This window comes from Podarcis tiliguerta, assembly GCF_965153285.1.
Source record: "Podarcis tiliguerta genome assembly, chromosome: 14".
Taxonomy (NCBI): Eukaryota; Metazoa; Chordata; class Lepidosauria; order Squamata; family Lacertidae; genus Podarcis; species Podarcis tiliguerta.
Genome location: NC_139547.1, coordinates 1,886,163 through 1,899,279, shown reverse-complemented (window position 1 = coordinate 1,899,279; position 13,117 = coordinate 1,886,163). Strand labels below are relative to the sequence as shown.

Sequence of the window (13,117 nt, the reverse complement as noted above, 5' to 3'; positions counted from 1 at the left end):
CTTTATTTGTTATAATTGTGATGTTTATGGTGTACATAACAATTGTAACAAATAAAGGCTTGACATATCTCGCTTTGCATGTCATGAGTCTATCTCATATATTAGTTTCACCTTTTAAGTTGAATTACTGAAATAAATGAACTTTTCCACAATATTCTAATTTTTTGAGTTTCACCTGTATTTATAGCCCACCAGACGCCTGCCACAGCAATGCTGATCAAAGGTAGGGGGGTTGGGAGGCAAGTACTGTATAGAAAAGCAGACTTGGCTAGAGCCATTAAATTAACACAGAGACTTCTGCTGATTTGTCCTCAGATATAAAACTTGGGAGGACCCAAAGTTAACATTATGACTCCCATACAGTGGTACCTCGGGTTACGAACTTAATTCGTACCAGAGATCCGTACTTAACCTGAAACTGTTCTTAACCTGAAGCACCACTTTAGCCGCCGGAGCACGATCCTGAAGCAAAGTTCTTAACCCAAGGTACTATTTCTGGGTTAGCAGAATCTGTAACCTGAAGCTTATGTAACCTGAGGTGCCACAGTATCCTGTAAGAATAAGAATCGGTGGGGCAAAAACCTTCTAAGGCTAATGGGAGAAAGGGATGGAAGACTCCCATGTCTTTCACAACTGCACTTGCAGCTCTGTTCTCCAGCCATTGGCGCTCCCTCGGCCTGAAAACTGAGATGGCACCCCAGTATCAAATTCGACAGGCCTTAGCTTTCCCGGAGTCTTACCTTTACCTCTCCCAGCCATTGCTGAGGACAGAGACTGCAGGCCTTTTCTCCTCATGCTGAGCACCAAAGCAGCAGCCCTGCCTGGCAACCTGAAAGCCACCTGGGTTCTCAGTTTTTGTGTGCAGTGGTGATGCAGCAAACCTCTGGCCGGTGGTCTTTCTGGTGTAATGATGCACGGGGGGGGGGGCTGTAAAAAACCAAGAGCATCTGCGGGACTGGCCCATATTTTGGTGCCATAGTCGCACAGCAAAGCGGATATGATCTGTGACCTGACAGTCGCTTTGCAGAAGAATGCAAGCGCAAGAGGATCCTTTGCAGAACGGTTGCTTCTGGGATCCGGCTCCTTTGGCGAGCCTGCCTTGGATGGCAGCGCGGGCTGCTCTCGCCTCCGATGAGGCGTCGCGGGGCCGGGAGGCGGCGCTGCTGCCCGGCCGAAGGCGGCCTCCTCCTGGGCGGGCCCCGCGATGGCGGCGGAGCCCCCGGGAGCGCGCGGCTTCTACCGGGAGCTGCCCAAAGTGGTGAGGCCGGGGCGGGAGATGGGCGCCGGGGCCTGCGGAGAGCTGCGAGAGCCGGGCGGTGTGGCGGGGAGGGAGAGGCCGGAGCGCCCCTGCCCGACCGGGGGGCTGGAAGGAGAAGGCGGCACGCCGAGAAAGAACGGGCAAGGCCGAAGAGTCGCCTGCCGCCTCCCAGGGAGCACCTGGAGTCCCGGGTTCAGGGTCGGGTTTCCCGGGCTGAGCGGGTCTCCTGCCTGGAAGGAGCTCTGGCGAGTCCGCGCTCCCAATCCCTTCCCCGAGCTGGGTGGATCAAGAGTCCGTCTTGGTGTGAGGCAGCTTCTCACACTTGCTAGCCCTCCATTTTTTAGCCCCCCGAGGGAGTGACCATCACTGCATGCAGTTAATTCTGTAAGTGAATGGTTTGTTCTGTAAAAAAGACTTATTTTTCTCTTTCATGAACCTATTGCCAGTCAGTTCCAATGGATGATGAGAGAGAATTTATATATCCCACTGAGGAATTTCTTCCTGTGAAGCATCTTGAAGCTATCAACCGTTGTTGATCCAACCACTTCTACTTCTTGTGGCCCCCAGAAGGCTGTCAGGAGGAGAATGCGGCCCTAAAAAAAAGTCCCCTGCTCTTGTGTTGTGTAGGCAGCCAGAAATAAGAACTGACAGCTTAAGGTTAAGGAAGAGAGGGAACTGGGAGGGGGAAAGGGGTGTTTTTAAAATGTTTCTTATGAAATTTGGGGAGCGTTGAGCACGTATTTGCTTCTGAATTAGGAGCTGCATGCCCACCTGAATGGCTCCATCAGTTCTGCTACCATGAAGAAATTGATGGCCCAGAAACCAGACCTTCGGGTTCCTCATGGAATGACCATGATTGACAAGGGCAAGAGAAGAAGCCTGGAAGAGTGAGTGTCTCCAGTCTGAGCCCTAAAGGAAAGGCCTGTGCTGGAATTTATTAGGTGAAGCATCTGCCTGGCTGCCTCCTCCCACAACACATCCCAATCCCACCCTCTGCACCTGTTGGTCAGGTGGATGTGTGCTGCTCTTTAGATGCAAGGAGAAATCCCTGTACTCCAACTTCGGCCTTGTGCATGGCTGAATGTGTGAGCATCAGCAGCTGACCTTCAGATGAAGCACAGACCTGATGCTGCATCCTCACCCCCTAATTGCCAACCCAACTCTTTGTTTGGCACTCCTGTTCCTCCTGCGCTGCATAATTAACGCCTCCATATGCTCTTAATTGGCAACGTCAGGCTGTAGCAGAGAAGGGATGAGGACCTCTGCGTCAGCATCCGAGGGACCAGCTCTTTGGATGCCTCTCTTCCTTGAATGCTTTCATCCCAGCTGGTCTTTAGAACAACTTGTAAGAGCTTGAACTTTAGGTTTGTTTCTTTCCTCCTCCCTCCCTATCCATTTTTCTTTTGTGCTGAGTCTTTTTAGGTTATGATGCTGAGGACAAGTTGTCTTCCTTTTTATATTTTATATTTATTTATATTTATATCATTTATATATTTAATATTCCTTTTATGTGTACATTTAATTCAGAGGTCCATGCGTGTGGGAAGGGATGCATGATAAATGCAGAAATCTATTTGAAACAAAGTTGATCTCTGGAAACAAGTTCAAAAAGCTGATTTTGGGGGAGTGTGCCACTTTTCCCTTTGTTTTGATGAATGCCTATTCATTGCAATTCTCTTTTCTTTCTTTAGGTGTTTTCAGATGTTCCAGATCATCCATCAGATTACCAATAGGACTGAAGACATATTAATGGTAAGCTAACTCAAACTTAATTTTAATGTGTGTTCTCATAGCATGGAGCTTCCTGCAGCCAATGGGAAGCTGGCCAGCATCGCAGAAGGTGGTCCCTGCTCTGCTCCGTGCTGGTTTAGCACAGGAGCCAACTGAGCGGGTGGGGGGGGGGATCCATGGGCCAGTTAAATGATCCCCATGGGCCGCTTGTGGCCTCTGGGCCTTAGGTTGCCAACCCCTGGTGTGGTGCTTCAAGTGTTGGACCAGGGTTCAAATCTCTACTCAGCCATGAAGCCTGGTGTGTGACCTTTGGCCAGGTGCTGCCTCTCAGCCTTGCGTAGCACAGGGATGTTGGGGGATGAAATGGGGTGGGGAGAACTAGCCCGACCACTGTGAGCTCTTTGGAGGAAAGAAGGTGGAATAGAAATGCAGTAAGTAAATACAAAGAATAGAATAGAATCAGTCTTTTGCTGCTGATGAAAAGGAATCAATCACTGGCCAAGCATGGGGTTGTTTTTTGTTTTTTATTCTTGGTGTATTACTTACCTATATCTCTGCTTTTCTTCCACCCTTCCCTTTAAGGAGCTCGGAGTGGGGCACACAGCCATCTCTTGCCCTTCCCAGCTCAGACGTTCTCCTTGGAGCAGAGCAGGTTTAGACTCAGTGATCATCACTGGCCAAAGATCACCCAGTGAGCTTACTGGCTGAACAGGATTTGAGGCTGACTTGTGTGTGCAGACAGCTGATCATTGCAAAGAACTGAAGAAACAGAAAAATATTAGCATGTAAGGTGTGGTTAAATAAGGTTTGGCAGCTGGAGCAATTATTAAAAATTGGTGAAGTGTAGGTAGCTGAATTCCAATCATTAATAAAAAGAATTCTTAATGGATGGAGTCTTTTTAGAGGCGCAGAGATGAATACAAACTAATGTCTTACTATTTCACAATTCACATTACAATATTTTTGAAGTGTTAGGGTTGTAAATGAATTGTATATGAAGCATAACATTTATATCCTAGATTTTGCATATATTTATATTTCATGATGATATAAGAATTATTTCTGAAAAATAGAACCAGGTATGTGAGTGAATTTGAGATTTGAAATGATGGCAGTGTGCTTTGTGAATATCCTTTAGGTTCAAAATACCGCTATAATTTCAGGTAATGAAAGATGTTGTCCAGGAATTTGCTGCTGATGGAGTCAAGTACCTAGAGCTAAGGAGCACGCCCAGAGATGAGCCGGCCACGGGTGACAATTTCCCTTTCAGTTTATAATTGCCTGCTCTTTGCCACTAAGCACCCCGCCCCCACGTTCTCCTCCAAGAAGAAATGCTCTCCCCTCGCCAAGATGGGGGGGGGGGGCATTGCTTTCCACAGACATACATTCAGTGAAACAATTTATTTTTCACTTTACAGAAAACATACTCAAGGTTGCTTGCATTAAAAAAACAAACACTCAGCAAAACTACAAATAAAATAAATTATTATAGAACATCAGTTGAAAAAGGCAGCTGTGTGAGGGAGAAGTGCTCCCCCCCTTCTTGAGCAAGGCATGTTCTCTCCCCCCCCCCCCACCAGCTAAGGTCAGGGGGGAGCACTTCTTGCTCCAGCTCACTTCAAGCTCCAGGTCTTGCCTTGAAGCCCCTCCCTTACCCGCTCGACAGCTGACATCATAAGGCGGGGGGGGAGCCCTTGGGGGCCAAAGGGGAGGCCAGGGCTGGTGGAGGTTCCCCACCTAGATTCCTCCTCTAGGGTGAAAAGCAGTCCATAACTATTGGGAATAGATCTTATTTATTTCATTTCATTTCCCTTTTTAATTGGGATAGACCAGCTTTCAACATTGCTATACACAAGGCAGCTTACAAGCTGAAGAAACGAGACTATACGAGAGCACACATCTTAATAACTAAATGGCATGGAGAAGTTTTTGGTGCAGTGGGCCGGACTGGACTGGGCTGGGTATGAATAGCCTCATCTCGTGCCCTTTCCTGGAACCTCCTGGCTTTCAGAATGGAGCTAAAGCCCCGCCATTTTTTGACCCCAGTGGCTTTCTGCAGTAGTGCAACCCTGGCTTGGCAAATGTCTGCACTTGAGTGCTGTGAAACGAAAGCCAGGGGGGGGCGGTCAGTTGTGACCTGACCTTTAGTGATATATGGATTGGGGTATGACTGAGGTCAAGGCATACCAGGAAACAAAACCCTAGGGTTTGTGTGTGTGTGTGTCAAAAACACTTTATACCTTCTGTTTGAAAGGAATGCAGATCTTCTCTTCATAGGTATGACCAAAAGGACCTATGTGGAAGCTGTACTTGAGGGTGTAAGACAATGCAAGGAAGATGGCTTGGATATAGATGTTAGGTAAGTTTGCAAGCGATACACAGGTGGCGCTGTGGTCTAAACCACAGAGCCTTGGGCTTGCCGATTGGAAGGTCAGCAGTTCGAATCCCCGTGACAGGGTGAGCTCCCGTTGCTTGGTCCCTGCTCCTGCCCACCTAGCAGTTCAAAAGCACATCAAGTGCAAGTAGATAAATAGCTACCGCTCCAGCATTTCCGTGCGCTGCTCTGGTTCGCCAGAAGCAGCTTAGTCATTCTGGTGACATGACCCGGAAGCTGTCTGCGGACAAACGCCAGCTCCCTCGGCCTATAGAACAAGATGAGTGCGCATCCTCAGAGTTGTCCGCGACTGGACCTAACGGTCAGGGGTACCTTTACCTTTACTTAAGTTTGTTAGCCAGACTCCTTTTGTTTTAAATGCCACTGATTCTAGTGCTGAATCTCCAGCAAAGGATTCCCCGAGCTTATCTGGTGTTTGCCCTGTCTCCCTGGCCTTTTCTGCGAGAGGAGCTAATTGCATTCACTTGAGCAGGAAAAGAAGTTGGCTGCCGCTGTACAGTTTTCAACCTGGACCAGTCCCTACATCACAGTCCTCATTTGTGAGCTAATGGTTGTTACTTCTGCAATAATATGGCTATCTATATTCTAGGTTTCTGTTATCTGTGGATAGAAGAGGAGGACAAACAGCTGCCAAGGAAACAGTCAAACTCGCTGAAGATTTCCTGCTTTCCACAGATGGAGTGGTGGTGGGCTTGGACCTCAGTGGAAACCCTTCGGTAAGCTTCCTTTAAAAAGAAGAAAGAAACACCTCTGCCATCACCCAAACTATCATATGTTTCTATCATGATTCAAGCCGGCCTTCGTCAACCTGCTTTAAACCATGAGTGTTGTGACCTGCCTTGGGACCTTCGGGTGAATGGCGGGAAAGAAACAAATAAGTGGATGCTGGGACTGTGCTGGCTCAAGCTGAGCAGAGCATGCAAAACAGCTGGAGGGCACCAGCTTGGTGGAGGCTGTGTTAAGGCTTCTGTTCACCTGTATCTTAAGAACCTAAGAAGAGCCTGCAGGATCAGGCCAATGGCCCATTTAGCCCAGCATCCTGTTCTCTCAGTGGCCAACCAGGTGCATGTGCCTAACCTGCAAGCAGGATTTGAGCACAAGACTCGCCTCCAGGAACTGGCATTCAGAAGCATTGCTGCCTCTTGGCTCTGGAGGCAGAGCAGAGCCCTCATGGCCAGGAGCCCTCCAGAGCCCCCTCCTCCTGCATGAATTTGTCCAACCCCTTTTTTTAAGCCACCCAAGTTCCATAGTTTAGGGATGCGGGTGGCGCTGTGGGTTAAACCACAGAGCCTAGGACTTGCCGATTGGAAGATTGGCGGTTCGAATCCCTGCAACGGGGTGAGCTCCTGTTGCTCGGTCCCTGCTTCTGCCAACCTAGCAGTTCAAAAGCATGCCAAGTGCAAGTAGATAAATAGGTACCGGCGGGAAGGTAAACGGCGTTTCCGTGCGCTGCTCTGGTTCGCCAAAAGCGGCTTAGTCATGCTGGCCACATGACCCGGAAGCTGTACGCCGGCTCCCTCGGCCAATAAAGCAAGATGAGCACTGCAACCCCAGAGTTGGCCGCGACTGGGCCTAATGGTCAGGGGCCCCTTCACCTTTAATTTCCATAGTTCAACTCTGTGCTGCTTGAAGAGGTGCTTTGTCCTGAATCCTCCCAACATTCGGTTTCTCTGGCTGCCCACGAGTTCTAGCCTTACGAGGGAGGGGGGGGGACTTTTCTCTCTCCACATTCTCCACAACTTGCATAATTATGTAAACTTCTTTCCTAAGCTATATTTTTGCTTTACCTTCAAGGCAGGTCATGGCAAGGACTTTCTGGAGCCTCTCTTAGAAGCGAAAAAAGCCGGGCTGAAGCTGGCGTTGCATCTTTCGGAGGTAACATTCTGCTGCCGGGACTTGCTCACTGAGCAGCTTCTTAGGCTGAATGTGGCACCAGGATTTATTTATTTTAAGTGATGTGTGTAGGGTTCCCTGCGTCACCTGAAAGGCAGGTTGTCTTTGCCATCAGCGCAGCACTGGCAGGCCACCATGGCGCAAAGCTGCAGTGTGTCAGTCCCGCCTGTGTAGGGGCCACTTGTTCAGTTTGCACTGGCCACATGGGAACTGTGCATGGGCAATAAATAAATTAGTAGTACCTGTAAGTGGCTTACTACAAGGCTTACAATCTAAAAAACACAACACGCAAGGGGAAAGGGACAGGGAGGGAAGAGGAAAATCAATGCGGAGGCACCAGTTTCTAAATAGCAGTTCCTGTATTGGCCAGCCGGCCTGGTTCAGGGAACGAGGCCCCTGATGCAGTTAGCCCTGCTTCCTGTCTCTCCCACTGGGACAGTCTGAGGCAGGGCTCAGCAAACCTTTTCAGCAGGGGGCCGGTCCACTGTCCCTCAGACCTTGAGGGGGTGGACTATATTGGGGGGGGGGTGAACAAATTCCTATGCCACACAAATAACCCAGAGATGCATTTTAAATAAAAGCACACATTCTATTCATGTAAAAACATGCTGATTCCCAGACCGCCCACATGCCGGATTTAGAAGGCTATTGGGCCGGATCAGGCCCTAGTTTGCCTGCCCATGGTCTGAGGATGTGGCTGCCCCCAGGTAAGAGTGGAGGGGAGGGGAGGAGGCAATGGAGGGATCCTTGATCTTTTCCCAAACCTTTATATTTCCTCCTTCAAGCTGGCAGCTGGAGTACCTGTCTGTGGGTATATCATCTACTTCTTGTTTGAATAAATTTTATTAGAATTTAAAAAGAGAGATACAAAGTTTATTATCACATATCTTTTTTATCCAGACTAAAACATTACTTTAGATAAAAACACAGATACAAAAGAAAGGAAGAGAGAGAGAACAAAAAAATTAAAGTTAAGAAACTAAGGAACTTACAATTCTTCATCTGTCAGCAAACTATATAAACATTATTCAACTCATCCACTCCAATATAATCCCCAGCATGACTACTTTCTATAAACCAACATTATCTTCAGCCTTCAAACCAAAATGCCATTATTTCATGCAAAAGGTCTATGAGAGCTTTCCAATCTTTAATAACTTAACAGTGACTTTTCTCTGATTAAGCATGTCAATTTTGCCCTCTCAGCTAAGTCTAATAATTTTAATAACCATTCCTCCATTGTTGGTAATGATTAATCTTTCAATCTTAGTGTATATAAGTTTCACTGTCCTAATCATATATTGGAACAACGTTCCATAGTCTTTTTTCCCCTTTTTCTTTTTTGTATATCCATAAGTCCCAGCAGGAAGAGTTCTGGGTTCAATTGAAAGTTAGCCTTCAAAATTCTCCATATCATTGTTTATGTGTATCTAAAGTTATTGGCTTTTTCACTTGTCCACCAAGCATGATAGACTGTCCCTTCATGTTCTTTACATTTCCAATAAGTATTGGGGATATTTTATACATTCTAAATAGTTTCTCAGGTGTTAAATATCAATGGTACATTGTTTTATTAAAGTTTCCTTTTATAACACAGTGTATATTTTAACCCTTTAGTCCACACATTTTCCCACTGTTCCATTTGTATGTTATACCCACAATTTCTCACCCATTTGATCATGCCTACTTTAATTTGTTCTTTTTGCATTTGAAATTTTGGCAATAATTTATACATTTTCGCAATCATGTTCATCAGCTGTACACAACTGATTTCAGAATATGTCTCTCTTTTTTTGTTCTATACCGCCAGTTAGGCATTCCTCCCCTCCCTTTTTCAAGCTGCAGTTTTTGTCCCTACTCCCCCCCCCCCTTTATCATTTCCCTGCTGATATTTCTGTATTCAAAGGGAGATGGTGAGGGACAAATGGAACTTAGCAGAATAGGCTAACCAAGAGGGCTGGTGTATCTTCAACTGAGAGGTGATGGATCCTAATTGATTTTGGAGAGGGACAAACAATTATTTGCATTCAGTGTGCAATTGCATTTAATATGTCTAGGCTTTTTTTAATAGTAGTGATGGATGCAATATTGATCAGGATTGGGACCAGAGCACGTAGCTTTCCCTGCCTCCCCTATAATAGCTGTGAATAATGCAGTGAAATAGAAGAATACATGTAGAGCTTCACAAACTGAGCTTTGCTGGAAAGGCACCTCGTCCCTCTGGAAAATAAGGGATATCCATCTTTATGGTGTTTTGATTTTTACAGACTTGTTAGAATTTCTCTTTTGCCAACACTCTGGAATGTATTGACTGATGTCTCTGTACCCATCTCTGCTTAAACATTTCACACATGTTTTCTGTGATGGTTTTGTTGTACACTTGATTTTGTGTTTTAATAAAACAAACATTTATATACTACATACTGTTTCCAAAAAACCTGCCATAGATCTTATGGGGCTCTTGTTTTGGTTGGTTGGTCTGGTTATTTCAGCTCATGGAACTCGAAAAGGTGCGCAGTGGGTGACCAAATGCATTGAGGGGATGAAGGTGAGCGCAGGGGCATCACAGCAGAGACCCTTCAGATTATGCACAGTGGGCAGAAGGGCAACACGGCGGGGGTTTTCTTCCTTCCTCGTGATACTGGAACCCAAAGAGGTTCCCAGCAAAGCTGAATGGTGGGTTCAGGACGGTCAAAAGACAGCGCAGTTAATCTGTGTGTCTTCTCTCAGATCCCAAACCAGGAAGAGGAGACCAGGCTTCTTCTGGGCTTGCCACCTGACAGAATTGGACACGGTACATTTCTTCATTCTTCATCATTGGCCTCAGGGGATCTTGTGCAGCTGGTTCGGCAAAATCGCACACCCCTAGGTAAGGAAAGGCGTTGAAGGAAAGATGGAGGGTCCCTGGGATTCACTTTCCTTTGCCATTTCGCCCTTGGTTGGCAGAGCTCAACTGAGGTTACCAAGACGACTGTGGCTGCGGCAGCATTTTTTCAGGCCCGGTGGAGGCCAGTCCCTGGTGAGAGGAGGGGAGGAAGGTGGCTGGTGCTGAGCACCGTTGGTCCTCTTCTTCCTTCTTCACAACGTCCACATCAAACATTCTGTTTCTAGCTTCACAAGGGGATTTGGGGGCACTTCCACTGGGAAAAGCCTTTCTTTAATGCAGGGCCAGTTTCCATGTGGAAGCCCCCTCAAGCCAGTGCTTCCTCCCAGGAGGTCTGAGGTGGGCTGTGCCACATGCCACTAATGACACCATCTCATGTTGAGTCCGCGGACACAACCAGAGCAACGCCAAGGCCTTCACACTAGGGTCTGCGTCTTTGTCTTCACTGCTATACTTCCGCTGGAATGAGGCTTTGCTCGTGTGAGGTGACCACGTCCGCTTTAGGGCAAGTGCTTTGGCTGGCCTTCCCATGCTTGCTCTCCCCATTTGACCCCTTCTGAACCAGACCCCTCTCGTCTTCCTCAGAACTCTGCCTGACGTCAAACCTCAAAAGCCAGACGGTGCCTTCTAGCGACCAACACCACTTCGGTTTCTGGTACAACCTGGGTCATCCCATCGTGCTTTGCGTAAGGCACTCTGCGTTATCCAGACACACAAAGATGTCAGGGTGGAGAACCTCTTCAAAACAATAGGGCAGGCATGTCCAAAGTCTGTTTCGGGGGCCTAATCTGCCTGCCGGTCAGTTTAATCTGGCCCCTGTGGCAGTTTATTTCCTGGGGTAAAAAAACCTCAACAACTTTAATCCTAAAAAAAGCTTAAGGCCCTTCACTTCATCAAATCTGGCCCTCTTTGAAAAAAAGTTTGGACACCACTGCATAGGGAGGAGCCCCCCCCCCCCATTGACATGTTGTAATAGCCTTGCCAGATCAGGAGGAGCCATCTGTTGCAGCATTCTGATTTCCCACAATAGCCAATCAAATGATATTTATTTATTACACTGATAGCCCACTTTTCCTCTCCAATAAGCTCAAGGTGGCGTCCTCATTTTTACTCTGCACAACAACCCTGTGAGTTAGGCTAGGCTGAAAGGCCCAAGGTCACCCAGTGCGCTTCATGGCCGAGCGGGGATTCGAACCCTGGTCTCCCAGGTCCTAGCCCAAGACTCCAACCTTTACACCATGCTACCTCCAGGAATCCATGAACAGCCTTCCCTCTGCTTTGTATCTAGCAAGCAGCATTCCCAGGTCTGCCGCCCCTGGGCATGGAAGTTCTGCTTGCCCTCGTGGTGGATGGCTGCCGGTTGAGCCATCTCATCATGGCCTTTCTGGCACCTCCCACACCCCACGCCCTTCCGGCCTCACAAGCGACAGCCCTCAGCAGGGACATCAGGAACAGAAAGTTTATATTAAAAGTATTTTTGGAAGGCAGTCTACATTGTTGGCTAGGAAAATATTCTGTGATGCAGTCCATTAAGTGCCCAAAGCCTATAAAATTAACCCTTTTACCATTTTCTTTTTATGCCAGACGGACGACAAGGGGGTTTTTGCGACTGACCTGAGCCAGGAGTACCAGCTGCTTGCGGACACATTCCAACTGTCCAAAGCACAGATCTGGGAAATCTCCTACAATGCCATCAACTGCATTTTTGCTTCCAGTCATACAAAGACGAAACTGAAGGAGCAGTGGCATCAACTGAAAGCATCTGTGCTTGAATAGCCATATCAGACCACCAACAACTATGGCACTCACGCTGCATGCGCAGAGTGTTTTCTTTTTTTAAAAAAACGTATTGTTTATTAAAGATTTCTTGATTTACAAAAGTATGTGCAACATCTCTTTTTCCAAGTTACATTTTCTACAGATCAGTTTCATTTGTTGAGACATTAGTGTTACATTAGGAAGACAAGGGGGAAAGAGGTGGGGGGGACGGTAAGTGGGGTGGGGTCAGGTGGCGATGCTTCTGTTTTACTTAATGTATGTGCGGGGTTTTGTGTCAGCATCGCTTGTGCAGGTAATAATAATAATAATAATAATAATAATAATTTATTATTTATACCCCGCCCATCTGGCTGGGTTTCCCCAGCCACTCTGGGCGGCTTCCAACAATACACTAAAATACAATAATCTATTAAACATTAAAAGCTTCCCTAAACAGGGCTGCCTTCAGATGTCTTCTAACAGTTTGGTAGTTATTTTTCTCTTTGACATCTGGTGGGAGGGCGTTCCACAGGGCAGGTGCCACTACCGAGAAGGCCCTCTGCCTGGTTCCCTGTAACTTGGCTTCTCGTAGCGAGGGAACCACCAGAAGGCCCTTGGCGCTAGACCTCAGTGTCCAGGCAGAATGATGGAGGTGGAGACGCTCCTTCAGGTATACTGGACCGAGGCCGTTTAGGGCTTTAAAGGTCAACATCAACACTTTGAATTGTGCTCGGAAATGTACTGGGATCCAGTGTAGGTCTTTCAAGACGGCCACTCCCAGTCACCAGTCTAGCTGCCACATTCTGGATTAGTTGTAGTTTCTGGGTCACCTTCAAAGGTAGCCCCACGTAGAGCGCATTGCAGTAGTCCAAGCGAGAGATAACCAGAGCATGCAACACTTTGGCAAGACAGTCCGCAGACAGGTAGGGTCTCAGCCTGCTTACCAGATGGAGCTGGTAGACAGCTGCCCTGGACACAGAATTGACCTGCACCTCCATGGACATCTGTGAGTCCAAAATGACAAAGGTTGCAGGCAGCTTTACCTGCAGCAATTGCATGTTGATTGCCCTCTTAGAAGACAAAGTCCAGCAACTGGAGGAACGTGTAGCTACGCTCCAAAGAATTAGAGAGCTGGAGCTCTTCTTGGAAGCAACAGAGCACACCGTCTCCACCAAGGAAGAGACAGGGGACTCCCCTG

At 47.4% G+C, this 13,117-nt stretch overlaps 1 protein-coding gene across 4 annotated transcripts; it reads left to right on the top strand.

The window, feature by feature from the left end:
* Nucleotides 1-1,159: 1,159 nt before the first annotated feature.
* Nucleotides 1,160-12,041, top strand: MAPDA (N6-Methyl-AMP deaminase). 4 transcript variants are annotated; one of them, XM_083412835.1, is made up of 10 exons: nt 1,160-1,258; nt 2,015-2,145; nt 2,950-3,010; nt 4,153-4,240; nt 5,267-5,348; nt 5,974-6,070; nt 7,179-7,259; nt 10,008-10,146; nt 10,747-10,847; nt 11,746-12,041. In XM_083412835.1, the coding sequence occupies exons 1-10, from the start codon at nt 1,205-1,207 to the stop codon at nt 11,935-11,937; spliced, it is 1,026 nt and encodes a 341-aa protein (XP_083268961.1). In that variant the 5' UTR covers nt 1,160-1,204; the 3' UTR covers nt 11,938-12,041. The 4 variants fall into 4 exon arrangements, with proteins under 4 accessions (XP_083268961.1, XP_083268960.1, XP_083268963.1 ...); XM_083412834.1 differs by having other exon boundaries at nt 1,164-1,258; nt 5,974-6,100; XM_083412837.1 differs by lacking the exon at nt 1,160-1,258 and adding an exon at nt 1,496-1,642 and having other exon boundaries at nt 5,974-6,100.
* Nucleotides 12,042-13,117: the final 1,076 nt, after the last annotated feature.

Excerpts from the sequence above, each read along its gene's own strand:
- MAPDA (XM_083412834.1), top strand. The coding sequence starts at position 1,205 with ATGGCGGCGGAGCCCCCGGGAGCGCGCGGCTTCTACCGGGAGCTGCCC. Across the intron at positions 7,260-10,007 it reads TGGCGTTGCATCTTTCGGAG|ATCCCAAACCAGGAAGAGGA; the intron begins GTAACATTCTGC and ends GTCTTCTCTCAG. Across the intron at positions 10,147-10,746 it reads GCAAAATCGCACACCCCTAG|AACTCTGCCTGACGTCAAAC; the intron begins GTAAGGAAAGGC and ends CGTCTTCCTCAG.